The 20,405-nt window shown below is 40.4% G+C and overlaps 1 protein-coding gene across 1 annotated transcript; it reads right to left on the bottom strand.

Annotated features, from left to right (window-relative positions):
- Positions 1-49: 49 nt before the first annotated feature.
- On the bottom strand, positions 50-20,251 carry ift70 (intraflagellar transport 70). Its single transcript, XM_071527316.1, has 19 exons — positions 20,147-20,251; positions 19,675-19,740; positions 18,755-18,964; positions 17,974-18,030; positions 17,344-17,479; positions 16,928-17,032; positions 15,639-15,767; positions 12,370-12,419; positions 11,668-11,820; positions 10,327-10,392; positions 9,882-9,935; positions 8,811-8,876; positions 6,769-6,845; positions 5,564-5,774; positions 4,118-4,189; positions 3,421-3,524; positions 2,620-2,698; positions 555-684; positions 50-186 (listed from the first exon to the last, which is right to left on the bottom strand). Exons 1-19 carry the CDS (start codon positions 20,198-20,200, stop codon positions 50-52), a joined length of 1,956 nt encoding a protein of 651 aa, XP_071383417.1. The 5' UTR covers positions 20,201-20,251.
- Positions 20,252-20,405: the final 154 nt, after the last annotated feature.

Below are 20,405 nucleotides of genomic sequence, written 5' to 3'. Positions count from 1 at the left end.
GGCATCGGCAATTTCAAACAGAGGACGTCGTTGGCTCTGTCCGATGATGTCACTGGTTCCAGCCAATGACCTCGTAGAAGAGGGCCTTGAGCAGCCGTGCCTCGTAGGTGACGGTGTTCTTGCCGATGTGGATGCGGTCCTCCTCCAGAGGCTGCTCGATGATGGCCGGCTCTTCCTTACCGTACGCTGCAGGCAGAGACGACGGCAACTATTACCAGTCATTTCAACTCAGCCTTAAAAAAGCCCAAAAGTACATATATATACAGTATATACAAATCATCTAAAAAGCTTTGCACAAACAAACTGGTGGTTCTGAGTTTTGTTCCAAATTGAGATTTCAACAATCTGAAGAGAAACAAAGCCTGTTATTACAAAGAGAATGGTGACACAAAATTACAATCATTGCATGTATAATAGGTTCTTGATTGACAAAATGGTTTTGATTACACTTGTAATACAACAGTAAGACACTTTTGCAGGTGTGTGTGTGTGTGTGTGTGTGTGTGTGTGTGTGTGTGTGTGTGTGTGTGTGTGTGTGTGTGACTGCTGCTTACTCTCGCAGTGCTCCAGGAACTGGATACACTCCTGTACCACCGAGTCCCTCAGCATGATCATGTGTTTGGCCATGTTCTCCAGCAGGGAGAGGAAACAACGCTTGGCGTAGAACCACGTGTCCGTCCCCAGCTACACACACACACACACACACACACACACACACACACACACACACACAGACAGACAGACAGAGAGTTTAGGTTCTCTTGTATGATGAATTCCCATTGTATTTATCTGCTTTGGCAATATCGTTCATGTAACATTCATGTTTATAAAGAAATACTCAATTGAACTGAATTAAAAGGGAGAGGGAGAGAGATTGAAACCAGATGATGTAGTATGTTATGGTTAATGTGGAAAAATGGTCAATGTACACATGTACTAGTCAATCATTACCCGACGTTGTGGTACATGTACACATGCATCGGTCAATTTGTAAATTTACCGACAGAGTTGTACATATACATATGTACGTATACATGGACCTGTCAGTTTGTACATTTACTGGCGATGTGGTGCAAATAGCAGTCAGTTACAAAGGCTGGTAACACTTTACGTGAAGTGGGGCTCATAAGGCATTGTAGGGAATCATGAGCGCATTAGAAGCACATTGTAAGTGAATGATACTTATTAAAATCAGAGCATGATGTAATAAATGCAATGTACAAAATAATAAGGGGTTGAATACTTTATGGGGTAACTCTATACTTAATGACAGGGCATTTAATTGAACGGAATTTTCTGACGTTCTTAATTTGATGATGATTAAATTGTACAAAAACTTATATGGATTTATTTTCTGCTTCACAATGCACTTCATGTACAGTTTTACCCAAGGTTTCCTCCATTAGAAGAACAAAATGACTATACAAATATATATATATATATATATATATATACTATCCAAACAAGGCATGAGCTACAACCTGGACACTAGTGGTTTTTCACCAAACTTCATGTAAATTTACCAAAGTTTTTCTTTCTAAATCTTATAATTTGGAGTCACTGGTTTGATTATTTAGCATGATTGTTGTGAACCTGGTCAGATGTGATAAGATGGTGTGATAGTCTGGCTAATCTGGCACGGTTTCACATTCCTGACCTTTTCAGCTTTTACTTTGCATGTGATTCTGTGGTACTGATTGTTGTTGAGGTTTCAGCGATAGTGCAGGGAAAGGAAGGGACGACATTCAGGATGACGGCTTGTGTTTTCAGCTGCAGCTGAGTGGACACAGCTGCAGCCAAACTCTGCCTGCTGGTGTGGTCGGATGAGATCAAAAGTCCCAACGAGAGCAGCCCAACCTCAGAGAAGAGGCTTTGACCGCTTTTGGGTTTTGAAGGCAGAGAATAATATTTTTGGATTGAAGCTGCTAATAGCTGATATTTTGTGCCGATATTCAGTATCTTTAAATTTGACCATGTTCATGCCACAAAAATAATATTGAGAGTTTTATTCTTGTCAGGGTGGAAAAGCCTCTGAAACTGCATTCAGACCATCAGACACTAAAACTCTCCATCGAAACCCAGGATGATAATAATCCGATCAAAATGTCACATTAGAATCAATTCAGACAACCAGTGATTGATCAATTATACAATAAATATGTAATCAGCTACTGCATCATATCGGATGTACTGTAGATGGCACTGACTGACTGATATTAAATTTTTAATAAAAGACCAATATCAGCACAATATAGCAGCAAACCCATTTATCGGTCTAATCCCAGGCTGTTGTGACTGAAACCAACAGGAAAAACATTCCCACAGGCAGGCGTATATAGAACAAGGCTTTGGGCCAGCAAGTTCTAAAAAAGAAAAAAAAAAAATATTACTTCACTCCATCACTCCCACGATGGTTGGTTGTTTTATAATGAACTTTTCTTCATGATCTTCTCTCCGTCACTCTGCCTGCTCTCTTTGGAAAATAAAAGGCAAACAGCTCCCCAGGAGAAATATGTGTCAAGGGTAACCTATTATTCCAGGGAGGGAGGGGGGGAGGCGTGCTGTGTCTGATTTCTACGAACTTTCCGGAAAACCCTAGAGGACAACAAAATGTCTGACCTTCTTATTATAAGGCTCCAGGCTCTTGATGACGCGAGAGATGCCAAAGTCGTAGTTCCCCTTTGCACAGTAAAGGGTCCTGAAAGAAAGCCAGAAGTCACATAAAACTGACACACTTGATATACTGATGCAGCTCCATTTCAGTAGTAATAATAATGTGGAACAAACACCTACTTCCTACCCGAGGATCTCAGGCTTCGTGTCGCCTCATAGCTTAAAGGTCTGTTACATGCTTTAAATAAAATCTTAAAATCAATCCTACATTTTCCAAGGAGCCAGTGGAGGAAAGCTAAAACAGGAGTGATACATTCTCTCATTTTGGTCTTCGTGAGTCTGGCAGCCGCACTTTGGACCAGTTATAGTTTGTAAAGGCTACTGCCTGAACATCCACTGGATTTCACATTTATTTGGTTGGTCTGGCTGCCTGGCAAAAACCTGCGGCTTCAAAATTATTTTGAATGTGACTAACGTTTTTGTGCCCAGTTTTCCTTAGTTTTTATTTGAAAAATATCATTAAATGCTGCTGTAGGCAAGATTTTAATGTAAAAATATACCTGTCTTTACCTACGTCACGAGCTGATGGTCAACTGATTGTCATTTCGTATCGCAAAAAGCCTCTGTATGGGAAACACTGACCAGAGTTTGGATGGCACTGTTCTCAAAACCGAACTAAAGGAGTAAATGCTCCAGAGTTGGAATACACTGCTGCGGCCCCCTCATGCTAAAAACTCATCCGATGTGATCAGGCCCCAAGTCTGTTTTTCCAGCAGGATCAGTGAATGCCAGCAGCTGCTGACTCACCCAATGACCAGATTGACGATGCAGAGGTGGAAGACCTTCTTGTCCGGGTCGTCGTAGGAGATCTGCTCCTCCTCTTTCTCGATCTTCCTCATCAGCTCTTCAGCCTGGCGGAAGATGTAGAGGAGACACAAGGTTCATTCACACCGTGTACGGAAACATGTGAAATACACAATCATACACTTCAAAAAGAGAGTGACAATAAAGCCACAGAAGATGAAAAGTCACTCCAGTTCCAATTTTCAATATATTAAAGACCCCATGAAACAGCATCTTTACTTCCTTGATTTGATGTCTTTCCTGTTGAAACAGGATGTTGGGGGCGGGACATAACGCAGTGAGGGATCATTCAAAAGTCTAAACCAATTAAATATCAGGCAAGGAGAGAAAAGCAGTTTTATCTGATGGGAGGGGCATAGGGGCGGGACTGTTCAAAAATCTGTGATGGGTTTTATTGGCTGGAATATATATTTACGCCTCCTGGTGCAGCATGAGGTCTATGGGACTTTAACCCCATAAATGTTCAATACAATACCGCAAAGAGACAATTTCTACATCTATAAAAGGCAAAAGCTGACCAGTATCTCAACATAATGTACAACATAACATCGGCCATTTGATGGACACTCTTATCAAAAGCCCTTTATAATACGTTGAGTATGTAATCCTATGAGTAGGCATTGTACACATGTGTTTGTACCTCTTCGTTCTGGCTGGTCATGATGTAGGACACACACAGGTTCGCCAGGACCACAGCGCTGACGTTCAGGATCTGTCCAGGAGAGAGACGCACATGTATTGATCATCAGCCAGTAATTAACATGTTTCAAATGGAGCGTTGCCACTACTTTTTAGGAAATCAATTCACACGACATTTCTAATCAAACAGTTAATCTGTAATATGACAGCACCGGGATCCGAGAGACACCTTGTTTGGGAGGAGAACCACAACATGCTTCAAAACTTTCTAATAAAATTTGTAATTTCTTGTGATATTTTAGAGGAGGACTGGTAACATTCCACAACCATCACCAGAAAGTTTACTGTGATTTTCTTTCTAATAATTTTTCCCCCCAATGACAGGAAAACTAGTGTCTACATTTTCAGGTCTTCTCTGTGCTGGGAGGGTAAAACGTCAGAAACACCACTGCAAACAAACAAACAGACACACAAAAAACAGGAAAAGCATGAAAAAAAAAGACTTCATGCAAACATGTGAAAGCACTGCAAAGCGATGAATAAAGAGCTGTTTTTTTTTTTTTCTTGTTACCGAGGGTTTGCGCTTGCAGGGACACTCCTGAATGTTACACTGCTCCAGCTAGACAGAAAAGCAGACTGTCAGCGTTTTGTACGGACTTCAGCAGATTGATCGTTAGTATTGGTAATTGGAGCGGTCTAGATTTACACTGATCAGTGTGTGGAGTGTGTGTGTGCATTAGGGATGCACCAGTCCTGATACTAGTAGGCCAGTCCCAGACTTGAAAAGGGTTAGGGTATTGTGTTGGAGCATTTCTGCTATCTTAAAATCCAATATAGAGTCACATGGTTTTCTGCCCTCTTCAAACATAGACCTAATGCAAAAATTTTTATGAATCTCAATTATTTGACCAATAACCTCATACTAATATTCTCTATTCACATTTTCATTATTTCTCTCCCAAAGTTGATCCAATCACAATGAAATTCATATTTTTTTCATTTTTTTTCTTTGTCTCAGTATGTGCTGTACAACCTCATGATGCTGTAATTCCATATTTATTCATACCTTTCATTCATATACTTCCACTTACTATGTTATTGATATGTATATTGACTGAATATAGCTAATGAAAGTTCTGAAACTATAAATGGGGAGTGTAAGAAAAAGGACAACAGGATATTAATGTCCAACTGTGTTTAGTAAAGCAAATAGGAGGATGCATATTATTCTAAGAGTGGAAATGCAGCGCTAAGAAACCTGTCAATGCATGATGAAGAAAATAAGACCTCTGATAAGTAATTCCAACATGAAGCTCCACGCATGATAAGACAAGGACGACACCATGAGCTTCACTGCTTGTAAACGTTTGACCCCATCGAAGTACACGAGCCACATCAACAGTTTTCTAGGTAGCGGGTCCCAAGCCCGTCCCGCCGAGCCACTCACGTTGTCGTAGTGCTTCTTGACGATGGGCTCGTAGAAGCCGATGGCCTCCTTGTACTTGTTGTCCTGCATGAAGAGCACATGGGCCACGTTCAGCTTCCAGGTGTCGTGCTCGTTGCAGATTTCCACTGACTTGCGGAAAATCTTCTCCACCATGTGGTAGTTCTCCCGGTTCCAGTAGATCTTGGCCTGGGCCATCAGCACCGGGATGTACCTGGGTTAATAACGGGCCAATCAGGTTGAAGGACAGGGGAGGAAATAACCAAACAGGGAGAGAGAAGTGGAGAGGAAGGTGCTTATGGAGTGAATACAGTGCAAATACTATTTACATGTGTTTTCTGAGATTCACAAATGTAAATAAACCTTTGTAAAGTGAAAAAAAAGGAAAAAATGGATGCAGACAGACAGTTTTCCTCATTTTATAGTAGAATATTTACTGTAGAAGTGATTGGAACGACGCTGCTTCCCTCTGCCAAGACAGCTTTGTTTTCACCCCCATTATTTAGTTTGTCTGTCTGTCAGCAGGATATCTTAAAAACTTATGAATGGATTTCCATGAAATTGTGGACAGACTGGCTTTGGGCCAAGGAACAATTGATTAGATTTTGGTGTTGATCTGGATCTGGGATATCCGCCACTAGACGATTATCATTTTTTAAATGTAAGTGTAGGAGTGATGTCTTTGGGTGTAACCGCAAGCTGGAGAATTGTTCAGTGTTGGCAGAGGTTGCCACTCTCCGAGGGCCTTATAGTTGTCTATGGGAAGTCTTACTTTGAGATATTAATAATATTATTGTCATCCTAGGATTCAATGGAGAGTTTTAGTGTCCCATCATGGTCTAAATGTTTCAGAAGATTTTTCCACGCTGCCAACAACAAAATTCTCAAATATTTATATTTCTTGGGGGCAGGAAAATGGTCAAATTTAAATACTGATTACTGGTGCAAAATATCAACTATCAGCAGCTTAAAACCAAGCTTAGTGGTATCGGCCTTCAAAAAACGAATATTGGTCAAACCACCATTTCCATCATGAAGTTTTCCATGGACACTTTAGGCAGTGGAATGCATGATGCTGATATTTCAAATACCTTCGCAGTTCAGGCCTTCTACCTCCCATTTTACCACAATTAAAGGTGTGTGTGTGTGTGTGTGTGTGTGTGTGTGTGTGTGTGTGTGTGTGTGTGTGTGTGTGTGTGTGTCCTCACTTCTCCATCATCTGGTCATAGTCCTGCAGGGCTTTCTTCAGGCTCTCATCGTCACGAGCAAGCCTGACTTCCTGCACCTTAGGGAAGATAAAGAAAATAAAAAACAACATTCAGCCACACTGCCACAAAACAACTAGCAAAATCCACAATTTATTTGGGCATAAAAATTCCAACATATTCACATACAAGCTTGAGGAAGTTGACTTATACTTGGAAAACATGCTTTTTGCAACTTTGTAACTCAAAATGCAGGTGAGTTCAGGTCAATAGGATAGACAGAAGAACTGGGTAGTTAGCATGAGCAGCGATAGCCACCATGGCTGAACAGACAAAGAAAAGAGAAACTCAAACTGCATCAACAGAAAATCCAAGCTCCGCCCACACTGTTTGATTGACAGGTGATCTGTGGGAAGTGCAGTGCAGAAACACCACAGCAATGAGCGCTTAGCAACAAAGATGGAGACAAAATTAAAAGAAACAAGAAACCTGAGGATTACTGCTGTAAAATACATAAAACTCAATCCACACAAGAGAGAAAAGATGTATTCCTTTATAATCAAAACATAAAGAAAGCCAGAGTTTCAACAGGAGCACCAGACTGCAACGACAGCTTTAATGTTGCCTGAATATTTACCAGTTCTGCCCGTACATAACAGTGTATTATTGGTTCTGTATATTTGAAAATGAAAAAAGGATGAGGAAGCTTAGCTGCACCAACAAGCAGACAGAAACCTGGCATCAGTCTGAGGATAATTAGATGGCCATGGACAATGGACTCAAAGGGACACTCACAACTCTATTCATCTGTGCAAATTTGTGCTTGTATGCCAAAAGTTGATACGCATGTGCCAAAAGGAATAACAATTCTGCTGGGAAAGGAGTCTTTCAGATGCTTTTGGACAAAAGTCAAAGCTTTGTCCTGTCAGAAGTGTGAGGTAAAGTGAAACTTTTTCCCCATGGGGAAATTGGATTGTTGGTGCTTCCTCTATATAACTGTTAGCTAGTTATCATTAAAACGTTGGTATCAATAGATATAGACAATGAAAAACCATCACCAATCAATAGGAAACTCTCCTAAATCCGACAAGCCATCACTGATCTCAATGTGACTTAGATAAATAGATATAGAAGATAAAAAAAGGCAATCAGGAAAGGGGGAGGTGTTTCAATGACATCACCAATCGAGACAAAACTCGCAAGTCCAATGAGCTGTCACTCATCTCAAACGTTGTTTTAGAATCAATAGATATAGATGATTAAAAAAAAAAAAAAACAGCCAATCAGGAAAGGGGGAGTGTCTTAAATTATACCACTAATCAACAGGACTCTCTGTCCCAATCCAACAAGCCATCAGTCATGTCAATGTGACTTTGGAATCAATAGGAATAGTTGATGAAAACACAGCCAATCAGGAAAGGGGGGGGGGCACAAATGACATCACCAACCAACAGGAAACTCTATCTCGCGAGTCCAATGAACCGGCACACATCTCCGACGAGCTGTCACTTGTGTCAATGCAACTTAGAGATCAATAGATATAGATGAGAATAGATCAATAGATATAGATGACAAAAAACAAAGTACAATGAAAAAACAGCCCATTAGGAAAGAGGGAGGGGCTTAGATTACATTATTAATCTTTAGGAAACTCTCTCCTGAGTCACATTTTTTTGGGACAGACCAACAGACCAACCTATACTAGCTGCTGGTTGTGGCTAATAAAAAGAATGAAATATGTACATAATGCCAAAAAATGAAAACCATCCTATATGAAATAAAGGAAAAACATCAACATATATGCAGTATAGAGCAAATGAAAAAGAATCATGGGAATATGAAGAAAACAAATATGTGAACTGACAGCTTTCTACGCATAATGTGTGTCACACTGGCAGGTCTGAGAAGGCCATACATATGCACCGAAAGTGTGTAGGCAGGCAGAGGAGCTTTGTAAAAAACCAGCCACCTCATCAAATATGTGTAATTGACAGCTGTAGATAACAGTATGTACAGAGGGGAAGAGGAGGAAGGAGGTAAACAACCTGCTTGGCCAGCTTGCGTAACTGCTCCGTCAGTTTGGCGTTCGTCTCATCCAACTTCCTAAATGCCTGTCAAATAAAGCAGACAGAGTAAACTTGCAATCGATGGAGGGTAAGCAATGACGTTCGCATTTTACATTCACAGACACACCAAAGCCCAGGGAACTGAAATAATGTTGGGTACCGCTGTGGGAATGAAGGATGTGTGATTTCATTCATGAATAAAAAACACATAATGATTGCTTTGCCTCAGCTCAAATAAACTGCTGTACAACAAAACCTGAGCCCTTTTAGATGTGAATGATATATAATAAAAGTCTGGAGTTTTAGTTAAAGCCGCACTAGACAAGGTTTTTATGTGAAAATACACCCATCTTATCAGCCAAATCACTTGTTGTGGCTGCAATAGAAAATAAACTGTCACAAGTTTTTCTTGTCATGCATTTTTTTAGAACTTTAAAATTGTTTAAACAAAAGTGATTTTGTAAAAAAAAAAAAAAAATAGATGTTAGACTCATGAGTTTCAGTCTGATGAAAGGTTTTCACCAATGTTGTACTTGACTCATGGACCAAAGATTATCTGCAGCTCTAAAACATCTTGGTTAGAAATCCAGTTTTTAATTGCAGCCTCTGCCATATGGAAATTGCAGAAGTTCATATTGCAATTGCAATTTTTTTCTGATTAATTGTTAACTGAGACACTGTTGATTCACCATATTTAGCCAAATTACCTTCTGGTGTCGGTATGGACACTGATGGGAAATCTTCTTCATGAGCAGGAAATGACATTTAGGTCAGAGAAGTACGCAGTTTACTAATGTCACTAATGGATTTCTGGAAGTCCTTCAAACTTCCAAAAATTCAATGTTATTTCTTGCTGCCACTTGCAAAGTTGTCTAGTGCAACTTTAACAAAAAAGTTTGTTAGTTCTGAATACTATTTCACTGAGACGAGTGGACACCACTAGCTTCCAGCCAGAGGCAGCCATTAGTTTTAATTATAAACGCTGCACTAAATGTCAAGGTTGTCGAGGGCACAGGGGGGTTTAAATGGTTTTTGGGTTCATTGCTGTACCTCTTCTGGTGCTGTCTGGCAAGTCAACATGGCATCCAGAAACTCATACAGGTACTGAGGATGACAAAAGCACATTTCAACATTAATATGGATCCTGTCACACTTCACTTTTCAGAAATATGGAATAGAAGGAAGGTTAGCAGTGTGTGTGTTCCACCTTTTTACAGTTGCATGGGCAAATGACTAAACTAATGAATTAAAAGCTAATGAGTACAATGTGAGCACAATATATCGATCAATATGGGGATTTGAATGCCGCTACAGATACCATTATTTCCATGGCTAAAAAAATTCAAAAAATTCAAATCAAGCAAACTGCATCATATCTCTCATATCAGAGGTGGACGACACTGGCAGGACCAGATCTGATTTTTAATAAAAGACAAATATCGGCTTGATGTATCTGTCTAGACCAAGTGTGAACTCAGTGGAGAGTGAAACTTACTGGGGAGAGGAACTTGTAGGTGAGATGGGCGTTCTCAGCTAAGACGTCTGCCGCCAGGTCGAAGTACTGAGAGAGAGAGAGAGAGAGCGAGAGAAAGAGGGAGAGAGAGAGAGGGAGAGAGAGGGAGAAAGAGATTGAATCCAGCAGAGACGTTAATACTACTTTAATGAAATACCCACACCTCTCTCTGAGCCAAGCCGCTGCTGTGCTTTAGCTTTCCGTTAAGACTCAGACAACACGGCTCCAAAGCCTTTTACAAAACACTGTGACTCCCTGCATAGAGCCTCACTGGCACATGGTGGAAAATGCTGACATATTCCCTCATTCAACAGAGGGTTTGGTATATCAGTTAAGAGTTTGTATGAAGGTACACTGCTATATATTTCTTCTCAAGTCTTCTTTTCTATAACAAATGCAGGGTAAGTGTGGTAGAAGATAATAGTACAGTGAAGGTTTCATGATGAAAGGTTATGACAATAGTGTAAAGTTTCTGTACATCAAGTATTGCATACAGCAGTGCTGCCAGAGCTACTCGAGATTGTGGGCCAAAATATGCAAAGTATGCAATGAGTTGGTTTTGCATGCATCGGTTTGTGTCCAATTATGTTACACCAAATGCAAACGAGGAAAGAGGCAAAATTGCTGCGGGAAAACGTCCACTGAGGAGAAAAAAGTAAAGGAAAAGCAAAAGGTTCTAAGACATGAAAAGTTCAGTGGGAACTTGGACTAGTGGACTTTCAAGCTCATAGTGTTTTTTTAATTCATTATTTTATGTGATATTTTTGTTCTTTTTATTTGAATATTACTGTTATATAGTTGTACTATTTCTGCAAATGAGAAAAGATGTTAACAGTTTGGGAAATTTGCCTGGATCCTATTTAGAGTGACTCTGAGTGAGGGGCAACTATATAACAATAGTTGCGTGTTTGGATGCACAGCAGAGATTATAGTACTCTATATTCTGTACAACCTGCATATTAAACTCATCTATGTCATTTTCTGATCACCTAATGAGGAGCCAAAAAATGTTACACAAAATATTTTGTATCTTTGGATCCTTGATCAAGACCAATAGATCACAATACGTTCCAATAACCTTAGATTTGCTTCTATAGCTAGCTGTGTTTCCCAGAGTCTGCAAACCAGAGAAAACCAAGAGGGTCGGGGGAACCTGAGCAGCATTTCTAGTACGCTGGTTTTAGTGATACAGAACAGCCGCCCTGGAGCTGGGAGGGATTCAGGGTCTTGCTCAAGGACACTTAGGGCCGTGGCAGATTCAACTCAGGACCTTCTGGTTACAGGACGTCTGTAACCAGAAGCCTGGGTCAGCCTGCGGTTTACCTCGTATTTGCAGTAGAGCAGCAGCAGGTTTCCGAAGGTGACGGGGGGGAAGGGGACCTGCTGCAGCAGGAAGGCCAGCTTCTCAAAACCCTCAGACGGCTTCTTGTCCATGTTCATCAGAGCCTGGTTGTGGAGCGTCACTGGGTCCAACTCCTGCAGCACCAACACACATTCATGTAAAATACTGTATTCTATATAATGTAACTCCCATTTCCCTCCTAACACTGGCAGGGTGCACTGAGAGTGAAATTTCACTAGGGGGCACCAGTTGTGCAACTTGTAGCCTGAACACACAACTTTTCCACACTTTTCAAAAGACAGCCAGTGACTCAGGAGCAACCACTGACCGGCCCAAGGACAGCGCCCCATCTGTATTCATTTTAGTGAAGCAGTTTTAGTGACAATAAACCATTATCATCACCTCCATATATGCCTTAAGGCTTATGTTACTGTTTTATAGATACTATTCTGTAATCTATTAATCTCTGCTATCTCCAGTCTCTTAGTGGGGCATGTCCAGGCAGCCTTAATACGGATTACAGCAGAATAATTGCATGCAGTCAATGGGTGGGGAGAGTCTGGTTATGGAATTACACACACACACACACACGCGCACACACGCGCACACACACACACACACACACACACACACACACACACACACACAATAAAGTGAGAGTGAATGGCCGATGGTAGCGTTACCTCCTCTGATCTGGGGGGCATATCTGTCAAGGCCTCCTGAGCTCCTTCCACTGCAGGAATCCACATGAAAACACAACAGAAACAAAAAAAAAAAGGGCAGGTCATTTCAGTGCGTGTCAGTGCTTCTCACACAGATTTTCCTTTGCAGGGTGGAGAAACTGTCTTAAGGCCAAGAGGCACTTGAGAAACTCTCCTTTGAAACCAGTGCAAATTAAATAGAGTAGAAGTATTGATGGAGGGCTTACCAGAGATCACAGCTAGGGTTAGACCGATATATCAGTTTGTTGATATTTTCCTTTTATTAAAAACCAGATCTGGTCCAGTCAGTGTCGTCCACCTCTGATATGATGCAGTTTGTTTGATTACATATTTAGTGTAGAATTGATCAACACATGGCTGTTTATGGGAAGACCTTAACCGAAATGTATTCTAATGAGACATTTTGATCAATTTCCACCCATGTACATATACACATATTTTACTTTTAATATTATTATGGTTATGAGTTTTAGTGTCTCATGATCTTTGCTGCTTCAGAGGCTTTTACACTGTGACAAAAATAAAAGTCTGGAGGGAAACACTGAATATTTTTCTTTTTTGGCATGAAAATGGTCAATTAAAAAATGTTTTACAAAATATTGACTATTGGCAGCTTCAATCAAAAAAGATATTGGTATTGGTTTTCAAAAAACAATATCAGTCAAACCCTAATATATCTAAATTAATTTAAATCCTATGATCAAAATCAACCATGAGTAGTTTGAAGGTAATACCAATGAATTTTGAAAAGAGAATCTAACTTTGTTTGTTTGTTTATTAAGTGTATGTTACTTATTTGGTGATTGTACATGAATATTTCAGACATGGGAATGTTTTCCACTCATTTTTCTGTCTTTGCATTACCATTGTGTCCCTTGTAAATGAAGAGATGGAAGTGAAAAGTTGAAACTTCAAAAGTTCAGGTCATTGCAATTTTGTTTGAAAAGACGTGAACATTTATAATTAATTCCGGCATTTATGCTGTACATGCAAGCCTGAGCTCATCCCTAAAGGCCTGGTTTCAAATCACAGCTAGAGCAGCTCATCCTTCCTGCTGTCTCACTAAAGGAAAACTACTGGAGGAGCAGTTGGCTGTCCTTTTGACAGAACGGATGTTTGATGTGGGCTTGAGACAACCTCCTCGCTACTTCCCGCCCTGTGATCTCCCCTCTTTGAAAACTTTGGTCTAATAATGTGTCAGAGGTATGAGAAAAGGGTGGGAGGACAACTCTGCTTTTGAAGATTAAAGGGAAGTCTGGGAGTTCTTTACCAGGTGCTCCTTCATCCACTGCTCCGTCACTCTCCTTCTCTACTTTCTTCAATTTCTCTCTCTCTCTCTCTCTCTCTCTCTCTGGCTAGATTTACATACTAGGAGAATTCAGTTCTTAACATGATTAGTCAAGTAACCTGGTTTTCGGCTGAAGCATATCAACTGTAACCGAGTTAGAATAACCCGGGTAAGCACTTACTCCGATTATGAGAAACCTGCTGAGAACTCTTACTGCTTTCACTTTTAGCTCTCAGTGTCTGCACACACTCACACTTTCACACGGATCCGCAGAACATATAGACCGGTTTTGACCCATGGATTGGAAATCCAAATATAACATTCTCCAAAATATCTAGCGGAGGCCCACACTCTCAAGACGCAGTGACTGAGGCAGGAGATCAAACTATTCTATTCATAATGACTTTAACATTTAACTTTAACCAAACACGTCTGCCTGTTACATAACCTGTGTGTGAAATCAAAACCTAAATATCTTTCTGATGTCAGATCAAAACAGTTTCCAAAGCAGTTTTAATATGAATTTTTACTGCGTCGTAATATTTTACTGTTAAGGATTTGTGTTCATTTGGGTAGACGTTGAATTTGGCCGCCTCCTGCATGTCGCCATCTGTCAAACGCTTGCTGGGAAAGGCTTCATTATAGACTCCATTATGCCGCACAACTGCACAGAAGAGGCCTGCAAGTTTTCTTTCCATTCTTTCCATTCCATTCCATCTGTAAACTCAAGCCTCTTTCAAAACTCTCCCACCAGTCTTCCCCCACCAGCTTTCATCCATAATTGTCGGGTGTTCGTTGACGGTATCATCAGGAAGTTTCACAACAACAGCGCAGCGTTCTTGGTGTCTGTGATTGATTACAGTGAAAAGTACAGTATAATGGCCTGTGTAATATCAGGATAATGTCAGGAACGTCAAGCACACAGCAGATTACTATTGGGATCATCCTTTCTTTACCGTGTATTAGAGGTAACCTGCTATTGCTCAGTCAAAGAGGGAGGGGGAATATTCTGTTAACTGGTTTATTCATGGCAACAGGGAGACTCAATCGCAGGCTATCAAAGATTCATTCCTACCCCTCTCTCCCTAATAAAAATCATGTTTTTTTGTGCTAACCTGTAGCTAGAGGGATCTCACAGAAGTTTAACATTTTACTGATATTTTCTACATTTTCAAACGGCTCTCTGATTTGTGCATCTACATGTCGAAAAAAAAAAAATTGGTTACGTAGCATATTATTAGCCCATTTTATAAGAACTACTCTCAGGCAGAAAAACTCTCTTCCTCAGCTGAGAGGTTTAACATGAGGCGGGATGTAAACACAGAGGATGTTAGCGGGACGTCCAATAAAAACAAAAAAGTGTAAGCAAACATCGTGGTGAGAGTTTTGGGTGAAGACGGCCGAGTTAGTCATGTTAGTGTTTGGAGAGGTACGGTGTTCCACTTCTACTTCCTTGTTCCAATCTTTAGTCCTACATTTCGCCTACCGCCATCACCACGCAGACTCTAACCCCGTTTGTCCAATGAGGGCATTCTGAATGTGTGCATTAATCAAAAATGTTAAAATCTATTTGTATAGGAACATCTTTTCATTCACTGAACAATGTTTTTTTTTTATGTTTTATTAGCTAAGGCCCTTTCATGTATTACGTTACTAAACTTAATTTGCCATTTCAGAAATGTGGTTTTGGTTTTGTTTGGAGTTGAATGAAAGCAAATGATGTCTAAAGGTAGGGAAATAAGTCACATGATAAGTGTTTCTCTGATATTAACATGAAGGGAAGAGGGCTTTCATGAACTAGCTATAAGTTGCATCACTGGTGTGTTATATTAATTGGCAAAACGGAGTAAAGTAATAATTTTGCAGATTATTACTTTAACCAAAGTACTGTCAACAGCAGGTAGTGTCAGGAGTTAGTGAGGCGTCAGAGTGAGGTTCTTACAGTTTTTCAGCTGGTATTCGATGGCGGCCTTGAGGTTGAAGGCTTCGATCAGGGCCGTCTCGTGCAGCACCAGGGTGTTGCCCACGCTGCGCACGTCGATGCCCTCCGTCATCATCCCCACGCTCAGCTCTGGACGCACAGAAACATCAATGTTAGTTTCTGTTGTTCTTCATCTTCATCCAATTTGCAACCTCAATCTCATAAGTTGGTTCTGTTTTGTTAAAATATGAGTTCCTCAAATAATGTAATACAAGCAGTTCTCTATATGTGGCTGGAAATTGATTTTTGAAAATGGTTATTTAATTGGGTAAAAAATGCAAATTATAAAGGTGCTATTAGTGGAATTTTAAACTTACTATCAACATCTCAGTCTTATAATGCCAAACCCAAGAAGTGTATGGGCTGTGTGGCTTATGTGAATGGCTTCCACTAGACTAGTGAATATGAATTATGTACAATGAGTTTGTGTGATTCTTTAAACTGAATTTCATGTGTGATGTATATGTGATTTTTTGTAAAAGCTGAAATTGAATTTGCTTGTTTGAAATTCAGGTTCAGTTTACTTGAAAAACTATTTCTGTTGCCCAGATGTTGCCACAGCTGGAAAGCTTTCGGAGAGTTAAATTTGAGAATGTGGATTGTTCATTATTTGAAAGGTTGAACAGAGATTGCAGATTTGCAACAGATGTTCTGAGACGGTTTTCCGCTGAATTAAAACTGAATATTGAGAAACTGAATTTCAAGCAAATAAATACAATTTCACTTTTTTAAAAATTCAGATACAAATCACATAATTTTGAAATCAATTTCAAGAATCACAAATTCATTGCGCGTAATTTAAATTCACTCGTCTAGTGGCACAAGTTTCAGCCTCTATGGTTTCAGCCCATATGTATGGATCAGTTTTAAATTGGCCTGCATATTGATTGAAATTCAAACATTTGTTCAAGTGTGGCAAGGTTGAAAGCAGTAGCAAGTAGGATTGTATAGACTATAAAATACATAAGCAAGCAATATATTATATTATATTATACAATACAATACAATATATTCACTGTATGTTGTCTGTTTAATGTCAAACCTTATGGATGTGCACAGTAAGTTAGGCACAAATTAAACTAATGGAACTAGAACTGAACTGAGTTGAACTGACATAAGTGGACATTGGCAACCTGATTCAAAATGATGAGTAGAAAAAAAGGGCAGCTTCTGTCAGGCGGATGACACAGCTGAAGTAACTAAACAGTCACAGTACAGATGGTGGCAGCTCCACTGAGATGAGGTTTTACCTGGATGTTCCCTGTTGCCTCGCTCTATGATCTCTCCGATGTATTTGACGGCCTGAGCGTAGTTCTTCAGGCTGTAGTAACACAGGCCGATGTTGTAAGACAGGTCTAAGACAGAGGGAGGGACGGGACACAGAGGAATAAGAGTAAGATTCAATTTTAATGATCCCTGTGGGGAAATCGGCTTATTACAGCAGCAAATAGGACACAGCAAAGGAAAATAGAACAAAAATAAGAATATAGCATAATGAGGTGTATGTAAACATAACATAATGAACAATTTCAACACTAGAACATGTTAAGGCAAGGCACCACATGTGAGTTGGAAAAAAAAAATCCTATATGTTGAATATGAACCCAAATACAATCACTGAACGTGTGTGTGTGTGTGTGTGTGTGTGTGTGTGTTGGACGGCTACCTGGCTGGTATCCCAGCACCTGCATGGCAGAGATGAACTTCTTGCAGGCCTCTTCATACTCCCCTTCCTGGTAGAGCAGACAGCCCATATCCACGTCGTAGTCCGGGTCGTCCTGGGGCAGCTGCTCTACCAGCGTCTACACACACACACACACACACACACACACACACACACACACACACACACACACACACACAAACACACACACACACACACACACACAAACAATGAACTGACTGGCTACTTCTTCTACCATGGACATGTCCTGAACTTCACTGTACAGTACTGTATTGTTCGAAACTGAGATGCACTGTAGTGAAGTGAGTGAAATGGAAGTGTAGTTATCCACCATGGTTCATGAGATGGTGCTGGAAAAGATTAAATGGGAATAATCCAGACTAGTATCAGTGTACAAAAAAGAACATTTTCTGCTATGTGCTACACTGTTGCATATTCTCTCAATCAGATCGGTTGCCTGCACAACGCATCAAAACAGCTGTAGAGGTGAATGCTTTTCAGACACTTGTCTCCAACAAGGACAGATGGAGCTCAAGCACACCCTGGAGATTCAAAATTGCCATGATATTGAGCATAACTTGTTATGACAGAAAATGTGTGTGAATTAGTCACCTTGGCAGCGGAGTACTCTTCCTCGCCGTACTTGATAGCCGCTTGCAGCTTGACCATCTGTGCCAGAGAGAGCGAGGATAAGCCAAAGGTAGAACAGGGAAGCCACACAACGAGCCAAGTGCTGCTTAGACTCTGGGACAAAGCATTCCTCAATTTTCCACTCTGCGCTGGTCTGATCCAAACTCAGCCCGTGTCACCCATACCTTGTTTTCATGAGCCAGAAACTGTTTTGTCCCCCACAGATAACCCGTTTTCTGTGGAAATGACTTAATGCTAGACCAAAAACAAGCAGATAGCAGCTTTTTCTTCAACAACAAATATCAACAGCTGTTGAAAGAATTTGGGAAACAGTCTGCGCGCATTGCACTGTGGGCCAGAAGGACAGAATGTATAAAAATCACCAAAATTGGAGTTGTGAGGTTTTCACGTGACAACAGCAAAATGTAAGCACAGATGAATATTTTCTGGGGATCAATATGCCTTACGGTTTTGCCAATGTACACATCGCTGTTGTCGTGTGAAAAATTTGGTTCTTTTCATGATTTAACTCCAATTGAAGGACTACATGCTCCACTATGGGTTGAGAAAATTCAGCCAGCCTTGGATTGATGAAACCCTTTCAAAACCTCACTGGATAAACTCAAAAATACATGGTGGTCAAGCTAAAAACAAGGCTGGTTTTCTTCCTGTAGTTGCTGAAAAGTGGACATTTTTGGCGGCATGAGGTTTTCAGCCAACAGCAGCGTCCTGCTCGCTCGTCTGCGTCCTGTGGTATCTGTACCTTGGTGTGACTGTTGGGGTTGTCCAGCATGAAGGTGGCCTTGGTGGCCTCCGGATAGGCGCAGGCTTTGTACAGGGACTGGGCGTAGTACAGCTTGTACTCCTCCACCTCAGGGTGCAGCTGTGTGAGCTGCTCATAGCACTCTGCAGCGTTGGTGAAATCCTGCATGTGGTAGTAGCAGTAGCCCAGCAGAGACAGAGCTGCCCTGGACTGAGAATGAAAAGAGAAAGAAAGGGAAAGAAGAGTGAGTGAGTTACCAAGCTACTGGCACTCAGCAGTGTGTGAACTTGCACTTCACAACATATGCTGGTGGTGAGAGTGGGATTTAGTATATGAGAATATCGAGCCATGATATACAAACTATAGGGTTTGACTGATGTAGCTTTTTAAAGGCCAATACCAAAACCGAAATTTCTGGAATGAAGCTTCTGATAGCTGACATTTTTTGCTGATATTCAGTATCTTCAAATTTGGCCATTTTTATGCCAAAAAAATTACAAATATTTACAGCTATTCAGTATTTCCTAATTTGATTCTTTTCAGGATGGAAAAGCCTCTGAAACAGCATTTAGATCATAGGACATTTAAATTCTCTGTTAAAACCCAGGAGCATAACAACAATAAACATATTCATACATACGTGGAATCTGATCAAAATTGTATCACTGCAACTAAATCAGGTTAAGGGCTTCGGCTTCCCATATCAACCAGTGTGCTATTGATAAATGCTACAGTAAATATGTAGCCTAATCAAACTGCATCATATCCATCATAACAGAGGTAGACGACATTGTGTGGACCATATCTGATATTTAATAAATCAGCAACTGGCCTAAACCTAGTACTAAGACATGACAACAGTGGAGTATAAAAGCTTTTTTTTTTTTTTTACACAGAAACAACAGCCTCCAAACACTTACCTTCGTGTGTTTTTGAAGTTCATTGCTTAGAATGTGAATTGCATCTCCATATTGGCCATCTCTAATCTTTGAAAAGGAGAGCAAAATGAACAGAGATTTTATGTTGCACCACCACTTCATAACTAGGCACTTTATAACCAGGAAAAGTGCTGTTGACATCTAACGGCTATCATAACAGTAACTGTGAGTGTGTGTATGAGAGAAGGAGAGTGAGAGACAGAAAATAACAGGCGAACTACTTCAATAAATGAAAATTGTGTTTAAGTAAGAGCTGCTTGGAGGATTATATGGCTGCCGAATTTACCAGTGGACCCTCGTCATTCGTAAAAAGGTCTTAAACCATGTTCTATCAGGTATTTACGTTTGCCGATAACCAAGGAAGAATTAAACCACCAGATTATTGAACAGTTTCGGGGCTAACGCTAAGCTAGAAAGCTAACGCTAACATCAGCTAAAGCAGCACTATTCTCACCAGTTTGTAGATGGTGGCCGTGTACTCGCCGTCTTTTATAGTCGTCAGCGTCATGACTTTGAATAAATAGTGTTATCAACTAAAAAAATGAAATGAAAGTTTCTTTACTCCCCAAAACTTTAAAATGCAGCATATTATTAGCGTTAGCTCATGTTTTCATCCTGCAACGGACTGAAGGCATAGGGACTGTTGCTTAGCAACAGCGCACACCGGAAACTGCAATCTTAACGGACATGTGAAACAGCCAATGAAGCGTAGG

Source organism: Centroberyx affinis, unplaced genomic scaffold, assembly GCF_046629955.1.
Source record: "Centroberyx affinis isolate AG114_WGS23_722 - 3 ecotype Tasmania unplaced genomic scaffold, CSIRO-AGI_Caff_v1 ptg001520l_1, whole genome shotgun sequence".
Classification (NCBI taxonomy): Eukaryota; Metazoa; Chordata; class Actinopteri; order Beryciformes; family Berycidae; genus Centroberyx; species Centroberyx affinis.
Note: the sequence above shows the minus strand (reverse complement) of the source record. Positions and strands in the feature narration are given on the sequence as shown.